This window comes from Lipotes vexillifer, unplaced genomic scaffold (assembly GCF_000442215.2).
Source record: "Lipotes vexillifer unplaced genomic scaffold, Lipotes_vexillifer_v1.1 scaffold51, whole genome shotgun sequence".
Taxonomy (NCBI): domain Eukaryota; kingdom Metazoa; phylum Chordata; class Mammalia; order Artiodactyla; family Lipotidae; genus Lipotes; species Lipotes vexillifer.
In genome coordinates, this window is record NW_006786770.1 from 476,913 (window position 1) to 502,043 (window position 25,131).

The following is a 25,131-nucleotide window of genomic DNA, read 5'->3' on the forward strand; positions in this document are numbered from 1 at the left end:
CATGGGGGACTTCCTTGGGGGTCCAGTGGTTAAGACTCCATGCTTCCAATGCAGGGAACATGGGTCTGATCCCTGGTCGGGGAACTAAGATCCGACATGCTGCACAATGGGACCAAAAAAAAAAACCCAGCATGTAAGCCCCAATCTGAGTTGCACGGTTTCAGTATTTGAAGAGATAGACAGATGCACAAACATCAAGATGTCCTTCTGAGGACTGACATAGGAGTATTCTCATATTCTATGATAGCCCCAAAGAGAGGGCAATTAATTCTGCCTATCGGCGTTATGTTGGAGCAAAAATGCTCTTTTGCCCATGTGTGGTCCCAATTCTTCCTTACGTGTCAATGAAACATGTGAGGCCACTTAATGTGGAGGCCCATAGGCAAGATGGGCAAGTCAGGCAGTCTGGGGGTGCAGCCCTGGGGATGAGTAGCAGTGGTTCTGGGGAGTAGATGGAGGAGGGCAATCAAACAGCGAGTAGAACTACAGGATGTGCTCAGTGGAGGGCAGAGCAAGGCAAGAGTATATGCAGAAAGGCTATTTAGGGCCTGAGTTAGAAGGGCCTGAGCACCCCACAGAATTTGGGCTAAAAATTAGAGCATAAAGTATTTTTGTTAAACAAGTGGTATTTCAATATAATACTGTGGGAGCATGGAGGGAAGTTCTTTCATTAGGCATAGTAAAAATTATATAATAATGTTCTCATGCTTTCACTCTCAAGAGTTTTCTTTTTGGGAAAAGAGAATTTCCAAAATTTTGCAGAGTGGTGAGAGGGTTGTGTATCCTAAAATCTGGGCATGTCTGGTTCCTTTCCCTCTTCAAAGCCACTGCTGCAAGGTCCAAGTAACTGTAAGGCCCTCCTCACCAGGGCTTGCTGGGGATAGATTCTGTGAGTTATCACACCCAGGCATATAACCTGAGGGCATGCTCTGAGCTGTACAACCTTTCACATCTACTGTCTGGAGGGTTCTCAGCACCACAGTCTTTTTCTTAGTCTCTTCTCTTGATCACTGTATGTCTACCTTTCCCTCAAACCCCAGGAGGGAAGAAATCTGATTTAAAAATTTGTTTTGAAATAATTTCAGACACACAGAAAGGTTGCAGGAAAAGTTCAAGGAATGCTTACATACTCTTCGCCCAATTCCCCAATTGTTAATATGCTACATTCACTATATGCTTTATCAGCGTCTCTTTTTGTATATATATCTTTATGGACTGAATTGTGTCACCCCCCGCAAATTCATATGTAGAAGCCCTAACCCTCAGTACCTTAGAATGTGACTGTATTTGGAAATAGAGCCTTTAAAAAGGCAATAAAGTTAAAATGAGGTGGTCATGGTGGGTTCTAATTAAATCTGACTGGTGTCCTTATGAGAAGAGGAGATTAAGACATACAGAGAGAGGCGCCAAAGGGGTGCTCCCACAGATGTAAGACCATGTGAGGACAGTGAGAAGGCAGCCACCTGCAAGTCAGGGAGAAAGGCCTCAAGAGAGGGCAAACCTGCCAACACCTTAATCTTGTACTTCCAGCCTCCAGAACTGCAAGAAAATTAATTTTGTTTTTTTTCTACCAATTTTATTGATATATAATTGACATAGAGCCCTGTATAATTTTAAGGTGTACAGAATAATGATTTGACTTACATACATCAAGAAATGATCATCACAATAAGTTTAACAAACAGCCATCATCTCATATAGATATAATTTTTTTAAGCCACCCAGTCTGTGGTATTTTATTGCAGCCCTAACAAAACCTATATATATATATATATTTTAGCCATTTGAAAGTAAGTTGTAGATATGATGTCCCTTTATCTCTAACAGCAAGTACATTCTCTTACATAACCACAATATGATTAGCTATAGGAAATTTAAATTGATACAATGCTATTAACTCATCTACAGACTTTATTATTATTTTGCCAGTTGTCCTATAATGTCCTTTATAGCAAAAAAGAGACAGAAAAAAAGAAGAATGAAGGAAAAAGAAAGAAAATAATTGGGGGTGTGTGTCTGGGATCACATATTACATTGAATTGTCATGCCCAGGCTCCTTTGATCTAGAAAAGTTCCTCATTCTTTGTCTTTCATGACTTTGACATTTTTGAAGAGTACAGGCTGCTTTTCTTGTAGAACATCTCTTAGTCTTGACTTGTCTGATATTTCCTTGTGATTAGATCTACTAGTACATTGCAAAATTTCAGGAATGTGCCTTTTTCCTGGACTGTTTTAACATTCCAGGTCTATGATCTCTCCTCTCACTGTGTAAATAAGAAATCTGTAACAATTTTAGGGAATTCAGTGGTTTAGGAAAATCACTTTATTCAATATTCAGACTTGCTAAGATTTATGAAGTGGTGTGTCTTCCTCAATGCGTCATACCTGAGGGCATATAATGTGTTTTTGTCCTATTAACTGGTGTTAATTTTGATCACGTGTTTAAGATGATGACTGTCAGGTTTCTCCACTGTAAATGTACCATTTTCTCCCTTTGCTATCTTTTTTTTTTTTTTAATTTGGTTGCGCCCAGCGGGCTCCTCAGTTGCGGCTCACCGGCTCCACTGTTGTGGTATTTGAATTCTTAGTTGTGGCGTGCATGTAGGATCTAGTTCCCTGACCAGGGATCAAACCCCAGCCCCCTGCATTGGGAGCAGAGTGTTTTAACCACTGCGCCACTAGGGAAGTCCCCCCCATTGCTACTAAAAAAATACTCTGTGGGAGAGATACTGTGAGACTATGCAAATAGGGTGGCCAGTCAGATAAAATACAGGTAGCCCAGTTTAATTTGAATTTCAGGTAACAGACGAATACCTTTTTAGTAAAGTATGACTCCTCCTCCCAATCCAAATTTAACTGGGCATCTTGTATTTTTATTGCAAGATCTGGCAACACTATATGTAAATAACTTGGTCCTCATCCAACTTCACTCAGTTGTTTTGACATCCATTGATGATTCTTAATCAATTTTTACTATGATTTTGCCAAATAGTCGTTTTCTAACTGCATCATTCTTCTACATTTATTAGTTGCTATTCCATCTGCCTATCTTTTTATCCACTCTTAAAGCGCCTGGCACACAGTAGGCACTCAGATATTTGGGCAGTGAATGAACGCGTTGGCCGGGCTTCCGTGACAACGTTTGGCAGGGGCTTGCCTTCCTCAGCCAGTCTCGGCAAGCTATCGAGCCTTCGGAACCATCCAGGGCCCCGCTCTTGGCGCTTTTTGCTCCAATCACGAGCATGGCTTTACTGGGCTTCTCTACGTTTGAAGGAAGACAACCGATCGGTTCCTTCAGCTCCAGCGGCCCAACAGACTGCAAGTGGAGAGCCGCAGGGACCAATGGGTGCCGGCAGGAGGCGGGGCCTGCCACGCGGCAGCGGTATAACTGCAGGGCCCGCGCGCGTTTGCCTCCCGGCGCTGGCCATGGCTGCAATGTCCCTCTTATCCACTTTAGCCACCCGGCTGCTCCGGCCGGCGCAGAGCTGCCACCTCCACCATCGCCCCTTCCACCTCTCGGCAGTTCGGTAAGAGGGTCGGGGGGCTGGGTTAGCGCGGAAATCCGAGGGGAACCGAGCGCGGGGCCCGCCCAGGGACTCCCTTCATGAGCATCTCCGTCCCGGGAGGTGGTGGCCACCGAGAAGGGTGCGGCGGGGCGACGTGGCATCCCAGAGTGGCCGCAGCCTACCATCAGGGCGTTCGTTCGGCTGTGTGGGCTGAAATCGAGAGCCCGCCTTTCGGAGGAGCCGGCCTCCTGCAGGCTCCGGGCGTCGTCCTGTCTCAAGGCCAGTCCGCCGGCTGAACGGGGCCCACGGTGTGGAGCGGAGGTGCTGGCGGGCCCTGGGACTCAGCGACTTACCTGGGAGCATACGGAGGTCACCGGCCAGAGCCTGCCGGCCGCCCTTGGCCCTGATACCAAGAGCGGGAAAGCAGAGGAGATGTTTTGGCGAGCGCGAGGAAGAGTTGTGAGGGAGCAGCCTTCAGTGAGCCGTCCCTTCCCGGGACCCTAGCGGCGGTGAGGGTTAGGGCGGAGCCTTGCTCGCCGGGTACCAGCACTTCCCTCCTTCTCCCAGTCGTGGGTGTGGCTCGCGCTGCTCTACAAGCTGCCCCTTTCCCTCCCAAGGGAATAAATGTGTTGTGGTCACCAGGACTTTGACTGCAGCCCACCTGGAGTCGGTCAGTGCCAGACCAAGTAAATTGAGGTGGTAAACGCCCGGGAAGAGAAGAGGGAAAGCTCTGTTTGCGTTTTCTTAGGGAGGTAATAAATATTTCCTGATTTTTTTGGACCTCAAATTCCTATTCTAAACCTAGGTTGAAGAATCATTTTCTGGGGGGGTGGAGGGAGAGCTGTGATTTCGTTCCTTAAAGCTATGCACCCTCTTTCCCGTCAATCTTTAGAGCCTTTACACTGCAGAGACCTAAGCCTTGTAACAGCAGCCCCTTTATCCAGGCAGTGTGCTAGGCTATGCGAATTCAGAGATGGTAAAAGCGATTTTCTTTAGTGGAACTTCCATACTTGTCAAGAGGCAGAACATGTACATGTGGCAGAAAATGTAATTTCCAATCAGTGTAAAAATGCTATTAGAGACGTTTCCAAGGTGCTGTTGGAGCACAGAATGGGGATTAATGCGTTCTTGAAAGAAGACTTCAGATGGGACATTTAAGGATTTTCTTAGTCTGACCCTGACCTGCCTTTCCAGCCCCATCTTTCATTACTGTCTGTTCTCTTCCCTCTTCCTCCCTTCCTGAGTTCTGGCCACATGTGCTTTCATGATTGAAGAGATTTATAAAAATACTCCAATTCCTTACCTAAAGAAATGGAACAGTTTGTTCACACTCTCCAGTAACAAATGCCCTGCTTTTGGGGCTTCCCTGGTGGTGCAGTGATTAAGAAGCTACCTGCCAATGACGGGGACACGGGTTCGAGCCCTGGCCAGGGAGGATCCCACATGCTGCGGAGCAACTAAGCCCGTGTGCCACAACTACTGAGCCTGCGCTCTAGAGCCTGCGAGTCACAACTCCTGAGCCCACGAGCCACAACTACTGAAGCCCATGCGCCTAGAACCTGTGCTCTGCAAGAAGAGAAGCCACCGCAATGAGAAGCCCAGGCTCTGCAATGAAGAGTAGCCCCTGCTCGTCGCAACTAGAGAAAACCCGTGCGCAGCAACAAAGACCCAATGCAGCCAAAAATAAATAAACAAAATAAATAAATTTATAAAAAACAAAAAAACAAACGCCCTCCTTTCACTTCCTTTTCTGAATGAAATGTAGGTTTCCACATCTCTGAAGGCAATAAGTACATTTGGTATTCAGGGTTCTAATGTATTGCTTTGATTACTGCTAGCTGGTAAAATTAAAATATCCTTTAAAAAATATGGGTCTAAGGGCAAGACGGGAATAAAGATGCAGACCTACTAGAGAATGGACTTGAGGATATGGGGAGAGGGAAGGGTAAGCTGGGACAAAGTGAGAGAGTGGCATGGACATATATACACTACCAAATGTAAAATAGCTAGCTAGTGGGAAGCAGCCGCATAGCACAGGGGGAGATCAGCTGGGTGCTTTGTGACCACCTAGAGGGGAGGGATAGGGAGGGTGGGAGGGAGATGCAAGAGGGAAGAAATATGGGGACATATGTATACGTATAACTGATTCACTTTGTTATAAAGCAGAAACTGACACCATTGTAAAGCAATTATACTCTAATAAAGATGTTAAAATAAAATAAAATTGAACAGAAATGGGTCTGCATGTATTCCTTTTTTTGGGGGGATAGTGTGAGAGTTTTCATGGTTAGAGAGATAGTACTGTAGTCTAGGCGACAGTGAGGTAAAGGAATAAATGGACTTTGGAGGCAGAAGTTTGTGTTTTAATTTTGTTTCTACTGTCCTCAGTCTCTTGTTCTGTATAACATGCTTATAATAGTCCCAAGGTAACTGAGAGTAATATATGTAAAACTCTAAGCAAAATATCTCATGTTTCAGAGATGTTAGATCCATCCCCCTTTGTGTCTTTGTTCACTCATTACTGGTTCCATTAATTAGTAGATAACAGAACTCTTTCCAAAATAAGTTGATCATGAATTGTAAAATGCACCTGATATTAATTTTTCATGGAAAATTACAGTACTGTAAACTATTGAATTAGAAGGAAAGTGAAGATGCTACTGACTTGGATTTCAGTTTTTAATTTTATTTAGATAGTCCTCTTCTTTCTAGTCTGTTGATACATAATTTTATTGGAAATTTTTCTAAAAACATCTGTGAAAGCACTCCTAAATGTGTTAGCTAATATGGTTAATAAATTTTGGATTCCTCTTGGGACTGATCTCAGTCCCCATTTCCATTTATTTTGGGGTAGCAGTAACTTTATCTGCCCATTGGCAAAAAAAAAAAATGTTGGGAAATTAGGTAATGACTCCCTCTCAGGACTGTGTTTCACATTTGGCAGAGTTGTGGTATGCAGGCGAGGACTAAAACACAGTTATGTTGTAAAAGATACTCATTGCTTTGTGGCTTTGTTTTGGTTCTTGTTACTCTTTGATTTTTCTTTTTTTTAAGCAAATTGGCATAACATCCAGAAGTTGCCTTTGGAACTTGGAACACTGGATTCTCCCAGAACCCTGTGTCCTTAACTTTATTATATCGTGCTTAGCCCAAATGTGCTGCTACCATTTTCTATAAGTTTACTGCTTTCAAAAGGAACTTAAAAAAATTTTTTTTAAATGAGCTTTTTAATGAAGTGCAATCTAAGTCCTATTCACTGATTATTTTTATAAAGCTATCCTTATGAGTGTATAAATAAATATATCTATTGTATATTAAGGATGTGTGTGTGTATAAATTTAGCCAACAGAGTTAGATATTAATTTTTAGTGAATATATATGCCTGGCACTTTATTTATTTATTTTATATTTTTGGCCATGCCACGTGACACGTGGGATCTTAGTTCCCCAACCAGGGATCGAACCCCTGACCTCTGAATTGGAAGCTCGGAGTCTTAACCACTGGAATGCCAGGGAAGTCCCCATATTCCTGGCACTTTATTTGTTATTTCATTCAATATAAATGACTGTCCTAAGCCCTTTTAAAGTAATCTTTCACTCTATTCTATTCCAGGGTTGGGAATCTATTTCTGGCACGGGACAGGTATTACCAAAAATCAAGAATGTTGGGCTTCCCTGGTGGCGCAGTGATTGAGAGTCCGTCTGCCGATGCAGGGGACACGGGTTCATGCCCCGGTCCGGGAAGATCCCACATGCCGCGGAGCGGCTGGGCCTGTGAGCCATGGCCGCTGAGCCTGCGCGTCCAAAGCCTGTGCTCTGCAACGGGAGAGGTCACAACAGTGAGAGGCCCGCGTACAGGAAAAAAAAAAAAAAATGTTGCCGGGGTATTTGTATCAGCAAAGCCCTTTTATTTTATTTTAAAGATTTTATTACAGTTATCTTTTTTTTTTAAACATCTTTATTGGAGTATAATTGCTTTACAATGGTGGGTCAGTTTCTGCTTTATAACAAAGTGAATCAGTTATACATATACATATGTCCCCATATCTTTTCCCTCTTGCGTCTCCCTCCCTCCCACCCTCCCTATCCCACCCCTCTAGGTGGTCACAAAGCACCGAGCTGATCTCCCTGTGCTATGCGGCTGCTTCCCACTAGCTATCTATTTTACGTTTGGTAGTGTACATGTGTCCATGCCACTCTCTCACTTTGTCCCAGCTTACCCTTTCCTCTCCCCGTATCCTCAAGTCTATTCTCTAGTAGGTCTGTGTCTTTATTCCCGTCTTGCCCCTAGGTTCTTCATGACCACTTTTTTTTTTTTTAGATTCCATATATATGTGTTAGCATACGGTATTTGTTTTTCTCTTTCTGAGTTACTTCACTCTGTATGACAGACTCTGTGTCCATCCACCTCACTACAAATAACTCAATTTCATTTCTTTTTATGGCTGAGTAAAATTCCATTGTATATATGTGCTACATCTTCTTTATCCATTCATCTGTTGATGGACACTTAGGTTGCTTCCATGTCCTGGCTATTGTAAATAGAGCTGCAATGAACATTTTGGTACATGACTCTTTTTGAATTATGGGTTTCTCAGGGTATATGCCCATTAGTGGAATTGCTGGGTCGTATGGTAGTTCTATTTTTACTTTTTTAAGGAATCTCCATACTGTTCTCCATAGTGGCTGTATCAATTTACATTCCCACCAACAGTGCAAGAGGGTTCCCTTTTCTCCACACCCTTTCCAGCATTTATTGTTTGTAGATTTTTTGATGATGGCCCTTCTGACTGGTGTGAGATATCTCATTGTAGTTTTGATTTGCACTTCTTTAATGATTAATGTTATTGAGCATTCTTTCATGTGTTTGTTGGCAATCTGTATATCTTCTTTGGAGAAATGTCTGTTTAGGTCTTCTGCCCACTTTTGGATTGGGTTGTTTGTTTTTTTGTTATTGAGCTGCATGAGCTGCTTGTAAATTTTTGAGATTAATTCTTTGTCGGTTGCTTCATTTGCAAATATTTTCTCCCATTCTGAGGGTTGTCTTTTTGTCTTGTTTATGGTTTCCTTTGCTGTGCAAAAGCTTTTACGTTTCATTAGGTCCCATTTGTTTATTTTTGTTTTTATTTCCATTTCTCTAGGAGGTGGGTCAAAAAGTATCTTGCTGTGATTTATGTCATAGAGTGTTCTGCCTATGTTTTCCTCTAAGAGTTTGATAGTGTCTGGCCTTACATTTAGGTCTTTAATCCATTTTGAGTTTATTTTTGTGTATGGTGTTAGGGAGTGTTCTAATTTCATTCTTTTACATGTAGCTGTCCAGTTTTCCCAGCACCACTTATTGAAGAGGCTGTCTTTTCTCCACTGTATATTCTTGCCTCCTTTATCAAAGATAAGGTGACCAAAAAAAAAAGATAAGGTGACCATATGTATGTGAGTTTATGTCTAGGCTTTCTATCCTGTTCCCTTCATCTATATTTCTGTTTTTGTGCCAGTACCATACTGTCTTGATTACTGTAGCTTTGTAGTATAGTCTGAAGTCAGGGAGCCTGATTCCTCCAGCTCCGTTTTTCCTTCTCAAGATTGTTTTGGCTATTCGGGGTCTTTTGTGTTTCCATACAAATTGTGAAATTTTTTCTTCTAGTTCTGTGAAAAATGCCAGTGGTAGTTTAATCCCTATCAAACTTTGATCCCTATCAAACAAATTGCACTGAATCTGTAGATTGATTTGGGTAGTATAGTCATTTTCACAATGTTGATTCTTCCAATCCAAGAATGTGGTATATCTCTCCATCTATTTGTATCATCTTTAATTTCTTTCATCAGTGTCTTATAATTTTTTGCATACAGGTCTTTTGTGTCCTTAGGAAGGTTTATTCCTAGATATTTTATTCTTTTTGTTGCAATGGTAAATGGGAGTGTTTTCTTTTTTTTTTTTTTTTTGCCGTATGTGGGCCTCTCACTGTTGTGGCCTCTCCCATTGTGGAGCACAGGCTCCGGACGAGCAGGCTCAACGGCCATGGCTCACGGGCCCAGCCGCTCCACAGCATGTGGGATCCTCCCAGACCGGGGCACGAACCCGTATCCCCTGCATCGGCAGGCGGACTCTCAACCACTGCGCCACCAGGGAAGCCCCCCGGGAGTGTTTTCTTAATTTCATTTTCAGATGTTTCATCAGTAGTGTATAGGAATGCAAGAGATTTCTGTACATTAATTTTGTATCCTGCTACTTTCCCAAATTCATTAATTAGCTCTAGTAGTTTTTGGTAGCATCTTTAGGATTCTCTATGTATAGTATCATGTCATCTGCAAACAGTGACAGCAGCAAAGCCCTTTTAAAGAAGTCCTCCTTAACCCTAAATCTGGATTGGATTTGTAAATATTAACATGTTTTCAGTTCCTTAATATATCATGAGTATATATGAAATGCTATTATGTATTTTGTGCTCTGCTAGAATTATCATGTAAAATCGGGTAAATGCATTTGGTTTGCTATAAAATTGTGATATCTTCTTTTTTTTTTTTTTAAGTGAAAGAAGGTTTATTCAGGGAGAAACACACTCACTAGACAGAGGGTGGGCCATCTCAGAAGGCAAGAGGCACCAGGGTATGGGGTTGTCAGTTTTTATAGGGGTGGGTAATCATAGGTTGATGAGTGGAAGGAGTATTTCAGCTATTTTAGGGAAGGGGTGGGGATTTCCAGGAATTGAACCCCTGCACATTTTTTTTACCTTTTATGGTCGGCCTTGGAACTGTCATATGGGTGTGTCATTTAGTGTGCTGATGTGTTACAATGAGCGTATACTGAGGCTCAAGGTTTGGTGGAAGACAACTTGTCCGCCATCTTGGACCTAGCTGGTTCTAACCAATTTATGTCATGTCCTTGGGCTATGTCATTCTTTTTTTTTTTTTTTTTTTGTTTTTGCTGTACGCAGGCCTCTCACTGTTGTGGCCTCTCCCGTTGCGGAGCACAGGCTCCAGACACACAGGCTCAGCGGCCATGGCTCACGGGCCCAGCCGCTCCGCAGCATGTGGGATCTTCCCGGACCGGGGCACGAACCCGTGTCCCCTAGCATCGGCAGGCGGACTCTCAACCACTGCGCCACCAGGGAAGCCCCATGTCATTCTTTAAAATGTTGTGCCCTGCCCCCTTCCTGTCTCATTTCCCCCTCAGAGATTTTACTCCCATAATCTTATGGGAAGCAGAGGGGCAATGGTCTGTCATCTGTAGCTGCTTCAGGGCTGAGTAGGGGCATCAACACTGCCTGTCAGGGAGTGGAAAATCTCTGGATGCCTGATCTAGGGGCCCCAGGAGCAGGACGGCTTCTTGTTTTAAGTTGACATGAGCTGGAATCTGTTGCATAGCCATCATCTTGATGTGGAACTGCTTCTGTAGCCTCCCTATGAATCTTCTTGAAGATGAAGCACTTTTGGAACAGCATCAGAGTACAATAGTAACTGTCTATAAATGACAAAAGACTTAAAAGGTTAAATATCTGATTACAGTGTAATTGATAAAGAAGCTTGGTTACTGTTGTGACATAGAACATTTTAAGATAACAACTAGAACTATAGCATTATACCAGGACATATCCAAAGTTTAGAACCTTTACATAATTTTTAGAATGTCTATATTAGTAACATTCATCCATACAGTATAGTTTTAAATAGGTTTATTGCTATTGTGATAATGCTGTCTATGTAACTTAACATACTAAATAATACTAGTTAAATATTTCTCTCTGAGATGCCTCAGGGGCCCTCTAAAGCACCCCAAAGTTAGTTGAAAGTCAAAAGAACTTTAATTAAAATTTGACATTTGGGAAGTTTTAAAACACTTGATCAAGTAAAATCATTGGTCACTATGAGACAATACTTATTTCTTAACCAAAGTGTTGAGATCTCAAAAGCAGATACAGATTAAAGGCAAAGAAACTCACACCATCTGTTATCAAAAACGGCATAACTTTTCAGTATTTTTTCATTCCTCACACATTCTTTTACTGAAAACACATATCGTACCTTCCTTACAAGTTTTCTCCTCATTGAGTTACTCCCATAACTAAATTTGCTAACAAATTTGCAATACATATAATAACGTCTAGTAAATCTAGGTAGAACAGAAGTATTTTTTCTTTAAGTAAGTTTTTTTTTAATTTATGTATTTTTTATTTATTTATTTTTGGCTGTGTTGAGTCTTCGTTGCTGCTCTCGGGCCTTCTCTAGTTGCGGTGAGCGGGGACTACTCTTCGTTGTGGTGTGTAGGCTTCTCACTGCCGTAGCTTCTCTTGTTGTGGAGCCCGGGCTCTAGGCGTGCGGGCTTCAGTAGTTGTGACGCGCGGGCTCCATGGTTGTGTCTCACGGGCTCTAGAGCACAGCCTCAGTAGTTGTGGCACACAGGCTTGGCTGCTCTGCAGCATATGGGATCTTCCCAGAGCAGGACTCAAACCCGTGTCCCCTGCATTGGCAGGCAAATTCTTAACCACTGCACCATCAGGGAAGCCCACAACAGAAGTATTATACTTAACATTGATGACTCTAAAGACATGTCTATATTAATCAAACCAACAAGCGTAAGCTACCTTCAATGCCAGATATCAGTTTAGTACTGAATATTTTACGGATAACGTGAACCTGAAGTTCATTCTGGCCAGATTACTTTCTATTTCTAAGTATTTGTATAAGCACTTGATTTTCTTTAAGTCAACTAAATAGAGCTCTTTTATGAATTAATTTTTGGCAATACCACACATCTACAGCACACACATAGATACATACAAACATACAAACAAACACAGAGGCCTCATAGTTCCCATTCCAAAATTTTAGCCAAGAGACACGTACAGCATCAGTCTACAAAGAAGGTTGGATTAAAATTGGGTTTCAGGCAGGTGGAACAAATCAAGCTCCCTTGCCTAGATGGCTAAACCCTTTTTACTAATATTTATGGAAAAGATACTTAAGATTTTTATTTGTCCATGACAAGTTCCAAATTATTTACCCCCTTTTTCAAAATTTGCATTTTAAAAAGATGGCAGAGATTAGGGTTCCTGGAAAAAAAACAGGTAGGTTATTTGCATCTCAAAGGCACAGGTAAGTTCCTCCTAGGATGACTTTGTTTCCCCTTTGTTTAATACTTACAAGCCTCTTCAGATAAATAGGGAAGGTTTTGGGAGTGGTAAATGGATTGTGAGCTTTGGATTTGTTTTTTGGAGCTACATCTCTGGTCCTGTAGACTGCATTTGTAAAATAAGGACAGGTGGTTTTTTTTTTTTCTTTTTTTTAAAGAATTGGGTGGCTACCTCAATGATATTGAAGGACTGCTATACCCATTTACCTATGTTGAGGAATGTTTTTACTTTCCTCATTTAGCTTAGGGTAGAAGTCCTTCTGCCGAATTTCTATCAGGTATGGTTAGCTTAGTCAGAACAGTGGCCTCCCATTTTGGTAATCTATTTACAAACACTTTTGGTGATCCTCCCTGGGTTTAAGAAATTTTTAAATTATGGCCCTCAGTCAGGCCTTTGATCTGAGGTGGCTTGCCTACGGCCTCACGTGATCGCATTTTCTAAGGTAGCTGGACAATTTCTAACCCACGTATTTTTCTTTTTTTTGGTCCATTCCATTCCTATCATGTAAGCACCCTCAGCTTGAATGTTATAAGCACACAGAGTGGAGGCATTCATGGCATTTCAGTGTCTGGATCTGTCCAGTCAAAGGCAAAGAGATACTGGGGTGCAGGGGAATGCAGAAGAAAGCGACCTTTAGTTCTAGAACTATGAACTAGTTTAACAGCCCATAGTTTAAAAGCTTAGATGGGGTGGAATGGAGATCTCCTCTCGCTGGGACTAAGGTAGATTCCTCTGACCAAGAGCAATTGTTTTTCTTGGTGGGTGCTATCTCTGTGAGGATCTCCAGCTTGGATTATTGTCGGGAATTTAGTGAGCAAGTCCCTTGCCAACAAGGGGAGGGAGCACTCAGGCATGAGCAGAAACTGATGTGCAAAGGTAAAATTTCCTAGCAAGCAGTTGAGAGGAGGAGTGAATCACTGGTTTGGGGCTTTCCATCAATCCCTGTTATTATACAGCTTGTGGAGGACAAGGGTCCAGGGAAATCAGTCACCACAGAGTAGGCGGCCCAGGTCTCTAATAAGAAAATAACATTCCTACCTTCCATGTCAAAGGTTACCCGAGGCTTCTCCGGAGAAATGACCAGGTGTCCTTTGGGAGCCAGGGAGGGTCCCAGGCCCCATCAGTCTTCTATCCTCTTGGCCATCATTGCTTTGGGAGCTCCGAGTCCCCTTCAGGACTGGGAGCAGTTCTGCTTCCAGTGACCCTCTTGTTCACTCTTAAAACATGCTTTTTGGCAAGATAGTGACTCTGATCCAGCATTCCTGGGTCCTGTCCTCACCATGGGTCTTTGCAAGGAATGGTAACCCTGAGGTGGTGCAGGGGTTAGGGCTGCTGCCAATTGTTGTGCTTTTTGCTGTTGTCCCTGAATCCTTTTTGCCTCTCTGTTGTTAAATACTCCAAAGGCCAAATCCATGAGCTGATTTATGGGGGTCTGGTGTCTCCAGCTCCTCGGATGCAGCATCAGGGGTAAATGGTCCGGAAGACTGTCCCCCCTCACAATTGGGGGAGGTAGGAGTTCGCGGTAGACCTCTCGGGGAGGTGGACTCATAAAGAGATCATCTAAAACATTTGGCTCCTGTGAAGAAGGCACTTTGAAAGGGGTGTGAGCCAGATACACCCGGCAGTTCTTTAGACCTGGATTATGGAATAGAGTCATGAACATTTGGATGTATGGGACTTCCCCCCATTTACCTTTCCTTTTACAAAATAGGTCCAGTTGCAAGATGGTATTGTAATTCAATGACCCAATTTTTTTTTTGGCCAGATCACTTCGTCCCCTAGTTTGTATTGGGACCATACAGTATTGCAAAAGAAAATTAATTTTTTTCTTAAACCACCCTGTCTAAATTTTCTCCAGTTAGTTAATATGCATCTGTAGCAGGGAAGAGCCAAATCAGACTACATGTTGGATCTGTTTCATTTACTTTATCTTTTTATTTATTTATTTGATGTTTATTTTTACTTTTATTTTTTTATTTTTGGCTGCGTTGGGTCTTTGTTGCTGCGTACGGGCTTTATCTAGTTGCGGCGAGCAGGGGCTGGAGCAGGGGCTACTCATCGTTGCAGTGCGTGGGCTTCTCATTGCAGTGGCTTCTCTTGTTGCGTAGCACGGGCTCTAGGCGCGCGGGCTCAGTAGTTGTGGCTCAGGGCTCTAGAGCGCAGGCTCAGCAGTTGTGATGCACTGGCTTAGTTGCTCTGCGGCATGTGGGGTCTTCCCGGACCAGGGCTCAAACCCATGTCCCCTGCATTGGCAGGCAGATTCTTTTTTTTTTTGCTGTATGCGGGCCTCTCACTGTTGTGGCCTCTCCCGCTGCGGAGCACAGGCTCCGGACGCTCAGGCTCAGCGGCCATGGCTCACGGGCCCAGCCGCTCCGCAGCTTGTGGGATCTTCCCGGACCGGGGCATGAACCCGCGTCCCCTGAATCGACAGGCGGACTCCCAACCACTGCGCCACCGGGGAAGCCCGGCAGGCAGATTCTTAACCACTGTGCCACCAGGGAAGTCCTGTTTCTTTTACTTTAACCTTTGCTTTCTGCTGCTTTTTTTCACTAAAAGGATACTGTCTATACATAATGGCCTGCCTTGGGGAACCCTGCCCCTCTGCCTGAATGTTAAACCAAAGTGCCTTTGTTCAGGGAAACATCCGGACCCTGTTCCACTTGTGGATGGCTACAAGAAAGAAGAAATTAACACGTCCCCTACCCGAGACTGGCCATTCCAGGTGATATTTGCAGAACTTATGGCCTTTTTACTTTATTTCCTCATCTCCTTCCCTTCTCTGTGCTATAAAAGAAACTGGCATCCAAACCACGATAAGATGGTTATTTTGAGACTTTAGTCTGCCATCTTCTTGGTTTGCCGACTTTCTCAATAAGGTCATATTCCTTGTCTCAATACCTCATCTCCCATCTGTTGGCCTGTTGTGCAGCAAGCAGGGCGAGCTTGGACTTGGTAACACATCCTAGCAGCGAGTCCTTCGGGATGCTTGTAGTTGCCCCCATTTTTTTATTGGGATGTCCTGATAAGATGGGAGTCTGATGGATACCGGCCAGGTGGTAGTTATTTGTCCTGACATTCTCCTAGTGTCAACAGTGGGGTCCCTGTGAGCACCCGAAATCTGCCTGGTCGGTGAGCCTGAGTAGGCCCTTTGGATTAGTCAAGGAAAGGAACAAGAGCCAGTGGGAGAAAAAGCAACCAGAGTCCCAGGGCCTAAATCCTTCAGAGAGGGAGGTAGGAGACCTAGGCCCTGAGCAACTAAATGGATTAACTTTATCAATTAAACAAAAGAAAAACAAATAGAAGGGTAGGGCTGAAGGGCCACAAGGCAGTGATAACAATACAAGGTAACAGCTCCCCTCAGGATATGGTCCTTTTGATGTTGAGGAGGGCTACCTCTCCACAGAAGTAAAAGAGGCAACACCCAAGTGCTGGCAAAGCCAGCTGGGAGGCTCAAGGATCAGTAGACAGTCCAAGAAGTCAGGAGAGAAGGAGGATGATAAGAGAAATCCAGGACCGGAGGGAAGGTGTACAGCCATGCTGCTTCCTAAGAGAGATTTGTAAGGTGCTCACCCACTACCTCCGCTGAGGGGTTGATAAAGTCTGCCTGGGACCCCCACAAGAGAAGTGCTTATGCACACTTCTGCTCCGGGGTGTCTGTGTGATATCTTCTTAATACTTCAAAAGACGCAAATACAAATTAATGTTTAATATAAGGTTTAGATATAAAATTACTGCATTATATCTAAGACATTGAGATTTAAAGTAGATATTTAATCACAGTGCAATTGAAAAGCAGACATTGAAGGCTTAGACCATTGAAGCTTTAAAGTTTTTAATTAACAGTGGCCTTGAGAATTAATTATATCTGACCATACAAGATATCCAGTACCTTGATGTTATCCCTGAGAATTAAATATGTGCTATAAGGGGAAATAAATTGTTTCAATGTTTCAAACAATTGTATTCTTCATTGGTGTTGAGGTTGGAGCATTCCTTATGACGCTGGGGACAAAAATCTAACGGGAAAGTCTTGTTTTCAGTGAGGTGTTTTTTCTTTTTCTTTTTAAAAAAAATTAATTAATTAATTAATTAATTAATTTTTGGCTGCTTTGGGTCTTCGTTGCTGCACACGGACTTCCTCTCTAGTTGCTGTGCGCGGGCTTCTTATTGCAGTGGCTTCTCTTGCTGCGGAGCATGGGCTCTAGGCGCACGGGCTTCAGTACTTGTGGCTTGCGGGCTGTAGAGCGCAGGCTCAGTAGTTGTGGCTCACGGGCTTAGTTTTTCCGCGGCATGTAGGATCTTCCTGGACCAGGGCTAGAACCCGTGTACCCTGCATTGGCAGGCGGATTCTTAACCACTGCACCACCAGGGAAGTCCCCAGGGTGTTTTTTCTTAAGGAATAGATGCTTGTCCTACTTTAAGTAATGGGAACTTTAAGCATATATGTGGAAATAAGAAAACCAGGAATCTTACATGTTGGAACCCAGGAAGAGCTGTTCTTATTGTTCTTACCAATTCTTATTGGGGAGAGATAGGCTTTCAGAGATTTGAATATGTTTTTGGGAACTGAAGCTTCTTCTAGATCTGAGTTTTCTCATTGTCTCACCCCCAACAAGCAGTTTCTCATCCCTGTGGTTCTAGCATGTGAATGTAGTTCAGAGAGGAGCTTTTACTGGTCTAGTTCACTACCACCGCTCCCGGTGAATAAACTTTTGCACCAGCTGGACTGCTGGCCAGCCTAGAAATTGTTGTTCTTGGCGTCTGATACTTACTCCTGGTGTGTCAGCTGTGGATGGGGCACTGGGGTCTCGGGGTAGAGCACACTGCCACCTATGAGATGGAATCGCCTTAGTCCCCCTTCCAATCCTTATTCTTCATCAGGAAAGTCTTTTCCAGGAGTGGTTGTAGGAGTGGTAGGTATTTGAGGTTTGTCTAGTATATTGCTTATTGGTTTAACTGCATAGCATAATTTATATATTTAAAAGCATGTATAAACTAAAAGCCAATTCACTAACTGGGAATGTAGGACGTACATGATGTCCCTAGTACTTATTTATCTTATAGCTAGAAGTTTGTACAAGTCATCCCTCAGTATCTGAAGGGGTTTAGTTCCAGGAACCCCCAGGATACCAAAATTCCCAGATGGTCAAGTCCTTTATATAAAATGGCATAGTATTTGTATATAACAAATACTATCTCTAGGTTATTTAAACCTGATGCCATGTAAATGCTGTGTTAATAGTGTAAATACAATGTAAATAGTTGCCAGGTGCAGGGCAAATTCAAGTTTTGCTTTTTGGAACTTTTTGAAATTTTTTTTGCCAATATTTTTGACCCATGGTTGATGAATTCTCAAATGCAGAACCTGCAGATAGGAGGGCCCACCATGCCTTTCGACCACCTTCTTCCAGTTCCCCCTCCCCCACCTCCTGAAGTTTTGGGTATTTAATAACACTTTTGTAGCCTGATCTTTACTCTTTACAAAGATTCAAGCTATTTGTTTTTGTGATTCTATTGCCTTCTGCAGAAATGAAGCTGTTGTCATTTCGGGAAGGAAACTTGCTGAGCAGATCAAGCAGGAAGTGCGGCAGGAGGTGGATGAGTGGGTGGCGTCAGGCCACAAACGGCCGCACCTGAGCGTCGTCCTGGTTGGTGAGAATCCTGCAAGTCACTCCTATGTCCTCAACAAAACCAGAGCAGCTGCCGATGTGGGTATGTGTCGCTCTCAGACCCCGACTGCTGTTAAACTGAGACTTATCCGAGGCAAACTCTATTGCACTTTATGATTCCTTTTTCTGATTAGAAAACCCAGGCAGAGGAGGCTAATGTGATTGAACTGTATCCAAATATTTGTCATAAAGAAATCAGGCTGTCTATTGGGGAGGCTTATAGACTAGGACAGGAGGAATATGGTTGGTATTCTTGGTGTCTTCTGGAATGTAATCTAAATTCTGTTCTAGTCTAACATTTGATAGGTGACCTTGAACACAGTTTACATCTGCTTTCCTTGAGCAATAATGAGTCTGAATGAGGTGTTTGAGCATTTGGTTGAGGAGACCTCAATGATATGGCCTAGAACACAGTCATGGATTTGAAGGAAATGACTCTGACTTCTTTGAAATAGCCTTTGATTTCTCCACCAGTTGCTTCCAAAGCCAATGAAATCAGCAGTTTAGTGGTTGGAGGTTTGAGTGCAGGAGGCACAGGTCTGAATGATGGGAGGTTTGTGTTCTAGGTCTCGCTGTACTGCAGACTCTGTGTGGCCGCAGACCAGAGGTGGGTAGGCTCAGCTGTGCCGTTGCCGGCTTATCTGTGGGTCAGTGGTCTGAGAACTGTGTGCCTGCCCTTCTGAAGGGCTGTGAAACCACTGACGTGTCTGGCCAGTGTTACTGGACTGTGAGCCCTTGGTATACTCTATTCTTTATTACTGAGGAATGAAGCCTCCTGCCCTTTTCATTGAAAAACCTTTAGAACCTCTAGAAAATAGTAAGCCATGGCTTTCTAAGACATTGGGATGGGAGGTAGTGTGATACAGTGGAAAGAACATGGACTTTGGAACTGGAAAGATTGTCACCAGCCAGCTTGTGTTTCAATTTCACTGAGCCTTGTCTATAAAATGAGGTTGATGAGGATTATGTTGTATAATATATAGAAAGTATCAAGGTAGGGGGAAGGGTAAGCTGGGACAAAGTGAGAGGGTGGCATGGACATATATACACTACCAAACGTAAAACCCATAGCTAGTGGGAAGCAGCCGCATAACACAGGGAGTTCAGCTAGGTGGTTTGTGACCACCTAGAGGGGTGGGATAGGGAGGGTGGGAGGGAGGGAGATGTAAGAGGGAAGAGATATGGGGATATATGTATATGTATAGCTGATTCACTTTGTTATAAAGCAGAAACTAACACACCATTGTAAAGCAATTATACTCCAATAAAGATGTTAAAAAAGAAAAGAAAGTATCAAGCTAGTATTCTTTAGTGTTTGTATTTGGGAAGTTACTTAAGTTTACTTGTGAGCGGATTCAAGCTTTCCAGCTACCAGGGTGGGTATGATGACAAAAAGCCTCGCTGGTAGCGTGGCAGGCAACGTAGCATTGTCTCAATAAATGCCTCTTTTTTTTTTACCTTGAAATTTTCTTATAGGAATCAACAGTGAGACAATTGTGAAACCAGCTTCAATTTCAGAGGAAGAACTGTTGAATTTAATCAATAAACTAAATAATGATGATAATGTAGATGGCCTCCTTGTTCAGCTGCCTCTTCCAGGTGAGATTTGGACACCACCATTTAAAATGATTTCTGGGGATTTCTCTGGTGGTCCAGGGAGTAAGGCTCTGTGCTCCCAATGCAGGGGACCTGGGTTCGATCCCCGGTCAGGGAACTAGATCCCGCATGCCGCAACAAAGATCCCACATGCTGCAACTAAAGATCGCGCATGCTGCAAGGAAGATCCCGCATGCTGCAACTAAGACGCGGTGCAGCCAAATAAATAAATATTTTAAATGATTTCTGAGGAATGGAGAGGCTTGTTTACTTTATACAACTGGCCCCTTGTGTAGATTTGATATAAAGGGGAGGTAAACTCAAGAGAGAGAGTATGTTATTAGATATGGGACAGACCTACTCAGAATACCAATTACTCCTTGATTTGGTATTGAGATCTTAAAGCAAAGGACCGTGGAAGGAAGCAGTTGTACAACAGGACACTGGCTTTGATCTTGGCGTTTGGCTTTGCTCGATGTGTGTTCTTTATATGCAGATGAAGAAATAAGTCATGGGGGCGAGCTGTAAAAGCGGAATAGGTTTTTGTGGCAAACCAGGTAAGCTGGAGTCAAGCAGTGCTAACTACGTAACAGTGACTTAAGACCACTGCTCTGATTTCTTTTTCAGAGCACATTGATGAGAGAAAGATCTGCAATGCTGTTTCTCCAGACAAAGATGTTGATGGCTTTCATGTAATTAACGTAGGGCGAATGTGTTTGGACCAGAATTCCATGTTACCAGCTACTCCATGGGGTGTGTGGGAAATAATTAAGCGAACTGGTAGGTATATCCATCTCAGTATTATCAAGGCAGTACTTACAAATGGTAAAAATTCATGCAAAGAGTGGAAAGTCCCATCCCACAGCCTCTAGTCCTGCTCCCCAGAGCCTAACTCCTTTAGCAGTTGCCTACAACTGTTTTTGCTGTTTAATCCAGAAACCTCTGAGGGAAACTTAAGCTTTAATAGTGGTGACTGTGCACACTCATAACATTTTGCAGCTTATAAAATGTTTCCTTTTAACTTTCACTATGTGCAGCGAGTGATAGTCCAGTTGACTGATGAGGCAATAAGCTTAGTGAATTCCTTCATTACCACAATTAGAGTCACATCCTAGGCCATCAGCCTTCCTTTTCCTTAGGTGCGCTTTCTAAGATAATTAGGCACTATCTTAAATGCAAATATATTTATTTTTCATAGGTATTCCAACCCTGGGGAAGAATGTGCTTGTGGCTGGAAGGTCAAAAAACGTTGGAATGCCCATTGCAGTGCTGCTGCACACGGATGGGGCGCACGAACGTCCCGGAGGTAAGGGTTTTGCTCCCAGGGATGAGTCCTCTTCTCCCTTACGAGAGACAAGAAACGCTTGAGAGACTGCCCTGTGGATGTTTGGAAGTGTTAACTTTGTTAAACTTTGTTTTTGTTGTAATTTTGTTAATAGGTACTTGGGGAGTAGTCTTTGTAGGAGAAGCTGCATTCAGTGTCACTTGAAAGTTCATTTATATTCACTAGTATGGAACTAGTTCAGAGATAGATATGCCTCAGAAATTTGAGTTTTGAGTATAAGCATGGTTGTAGACAATTAGAATTTCCAGTTATGGCTTTGATAGTTGGAGCTACGATGTAGAACTTATTCAAAGTTAGTGTCCTGTTCTGTGCCATTTGGTAGAAAAAAATCTTAGACCAATGCAAAGGATTGAATTGATGTTACTGTAATGTGTCATCATTGTGTCAAGTTCTATTAATTTGAGAAAAAGCTTCAAATCAGAGTTAATGTGATTATCATAATATGACTATACATGATTATATCAGAAATAATGTCAAAACTAAATATTTCCAGGTATCTTTCAGCACACGTTTAAGAAAAATCCTTGAGTAATCCTAGTGATATTTTGTTTAGAAAGACTGTTAAATAGGATAAGGAATAAATCTAAAGATGTATGACTCCAAAGGGTGGAGCTAGAACCAACAGGTAAAAGTTACAAGAAATTGAGTATTTGTTTTTTTTGTTTGTTTGGTTGGGTTTTTTTTTGCGGTAGGCGGGCATCTCACTGTTGTGGCCTCTCCCATTGCGGAGCACAGGCTCTGGGCGTGGAGGCTCAGCAGCCATGGCTCACGGGCCCAGCCGCTCTGCGGCATGTGGGATCTTCCCGGACCGGGGCATGAACCCGTGTCCCCTGCATCAGCAGGCGGACTCTCAACCACTGTGCCACCAGGGAAGCCCTGAGTATTTGGTTTTTTTTAAAAAAGGACAATTGGCTGCCCAGAAAGTATGGCACAGGAACTGTCAATTATTTTTTCAGAGATGTTGAATTTCTGGCATGGTTTGCCTAGTTGAGATCTCATCCATTCCCAGCTTTGATTCGGAAATATTTTTTAACTCATAGGTGATGCCACTGTCACAATATCTCATCGATATACTCCCAAGGAGCAGCTGAAGAAGCATACAGCTCTTGCAGATATTGTGGTCTCCGCTGCAGGTAAGAGCACCAGGGAAGGGGCGGGGGCACGTCACCTCAGAGGGTGAAGATGGGACTCTCATCTTCGAATTTGCCTGCTGCACTGCTGTTCCATTCATTATTCCCCTAGGATTGATAATGTGAGCTGCTTACAAAGATGAAGAGAATAGTCGTGGTTGGAATACTGATTTCTGGCATTCCATTATAGATTTGATGGATGAATGTTTTTTCTACAGCCTGTTTACTATATGAAGTTTAAATGTTTCCTTGGTTAATAGTTTTTATAGGTTTTTGTAAAACAAGCTAATTCGTTCTTCCAGGTCTCTTGAAATTGAAAGTAGATAAGAATCTTATCTAAGAATCTTCTTTTCAGTACTAAACCATTCCTATCAGTACTAAATCATTCCTATCTCCATTTCTAGGCATTCCAAATCTGATCACAGCAGATATGATTAAGGAAGGAGCAGCTGTCATTGATGTGGGAATAAACAGAATTCAAGATCCCATAACTGCTAAACCCAAGTTGGTTGGAGATGTGGATTTTGAAGGTAAATGGTATAATTTTTTAAAAATATAAAAGTCAATAAATACTATCGTTATTGGACATTTAGGGCAGACTATTTTAACTTTTAAAGTTATGTTACCTTGGTAATACCATTTAAAATGCTTTCCATGAGAATTAATTAAGAAAAATCTTTTTAACAATTATAGTCATTCTAGAATTATTTTAGGTGTTTGTATCATCAAATTATGGAGAACAGATATAGAGTTTTCAGAGAATTGTTTTGTTTTTTTCTGCTTAGGTCTATTTTATAATTAAAACAACTTCAAGACTTTTAACAAGTCTGAAAATTTAATGAAGTGATTTTCCTAAACTATTGAGTCTCCTAAAAAGTGTTACAGATTTCTCATTTTCATACTGGGAGGAGAGATCACAGACCTGGCATATTAAAAGTATGGGACAGAGCCAAATTGCTAAAATTTTGGAATTTGCTAGTAGATTTCTCCTTTTAGTTCTGATTTTATCTGAATTTTATGCCAATAATCCTATTTCTAGCTTTCTGTTTCTTCTAAAGCAGTCAGACCCAAGCCTAGGTATGTAAGTATTTTTCCCTTTAGATTGGAATAAAAAAAATCTTACTTTTTACTTTCCAGAAAATTACTTTGCTTGATGCTTTGGGCAAACAGTATAGTTAAATAAATAGGATAAAATTAAGAAAATATTGTAGGCAGGTATTAATTGAAGTAATGCTTATTATTATTATAGTTACACTTCCCATACAGTTAACATACTGAAATGTTTCTTTTTAAGTTGATTTAATATGGAGGGAAAGTATGGCTGGTAAATTATAGGTTATTTAGATATATAAATATTCACTGAACAACTCTGCTTATTATATGTGTGTTATTGATTTATTTATTTTTGGCCGCTCCACACAGAATGCGGGATCTTAGTTCCCCCACCAGGGATCAAACCCGCACCCCCTGCAGTGGAAGAGCAGAGTCCTAACCACTGAGCTGCCCGGGAAGCCCCTATATGTGTGTTATTTTATATTAGTATGTTCAAAAGCCTTTACTCTTGAGTAATGTAGCTGTGATTTTTTAAATGAGTTTGAGGCTTATGAAGATGCTTATGTATTTTATTGCTTTTTCTTTGAATGCTTCTTCCATGATAAAGTACATACAGTTCCTTTGCCATAATTAAAGCAGTCTGCCTGTCTTATTTCTATGTAGGAGTCAGGAAGAAAGCCGGTTACATCACTCCAGTCCCTGGGGGTGTTGGTCCCATGACAGTGGCAATGCTAATGAAGAATACCATTATTGCTGCAAAAAAAGTGCTGAGGCTTGAAGAGCGGGAAGTACTGAAGTCTAAGGAGCTTGGAGTAGCAAGTAATTAACTATTGCGTCTTCCGTGTCATGAACAGCACTCCAAGCTAGTTCACGAGGAAAACCAGGCCAATAGAAATGCAATATTTATTCTACTTAAATGGTTTAAAACAATGCTTTCTATTTATTTGTAAGCTTAAATGGGTGGGTGTTTGCACACATAGCCCTGCAGTTACCCACCAGGGAACATCCACTATCGTGCTGGGTCATGGGATCCAGCCAAGAGAAGCCATTAACCTACTGATTAACAGGGGGACACTGTCACACTGAGAATGGCTGCCTAACTTTGTCAACCACTTCAGTTAAAATTTGTCTTTTTTGGGAGGGCAGCTATGCTTACCACTATACCACCAACGCTGCACAAATTTGTCTTTTCTACGATTGCATTTCCCAAGTGCTATTCCAATAATGAGTTGATGCTCACTTTAGGTTCCAAACCTTTTGAGTTCAACTGGTCAAACCAAAGGAAAAATGTTGCAAGAGGAAATTAGGGAAAAGGTAAAAAAGAAAGAAATGATGGTAGTTGAGTAGAAAAAAAATTACCTTAATTTAATATATGTATTGATTGATAACCAGAAGAAAAACTACATGTTAATAGTCTCCTAAGCTGTCATTTTGTAGCTTAGCCATTGGGAAAATGTTTGGGGTTGTTTCATTTGCTATTAGCTCTCGTTTTATGTTCGTTACCATTCCTGAGGTTTCCCCATTTTAGTTTTCTAGGATTGAAAGGCTTATTTTATAAATTATTCATGTGTGTTGTCATATTTGACTTTCCTACATCCTTAAACTTCACTGTCAAATTTTTTTTACTGTTGGGGGTGTCTGTATGGTTTCTTTAGTGTATCTTGAAACCTGTATTTGGAAAACATAACTTGGGCTTAATGATCA

The 25,131-nt window shown here is 42.2% G+C and overlaps 1 protein-coding gene across 1 annotated transcript; it reads left to right on the top strand.

The window, feature by feature from the left end:
• Window positions 1-3,420: 3,420 nt before the first annotated feature.
• On the top strand, window positions 3,421-24,829 carry MTHFD2 (methylenetetrahydrofolate dehydrogenase (NADP+ dependent) 2, methenyltetrahydrofolate cyclohydrolase). The gene is made up of 8 exons (XM_007459396.1): window positions 3,421-3,527; window positions 18,162-18,346; window positions 19,780-19,902; window positions 20,527-20,679; window positions 21,098-21,205; window positions 22,285-22,377; window positions 22,779-22,904; window positions 24,091-24,829. The coding sequence occupies exons 1-8, from the start codon at window positions 3,427-3,429 to the stop codon at window positions 24,252-24,254; spliced, it is 1,053 nt and encodes a 350-aa protein (XP_007459458.1). The 5' UTR covers window positions 3,421-3,426; the 3' UTR covers window positions 24,255-24,829.
• The last annotated feature ends 302 nt before the right edge of the window (window positions 24,830-25,131 follow it).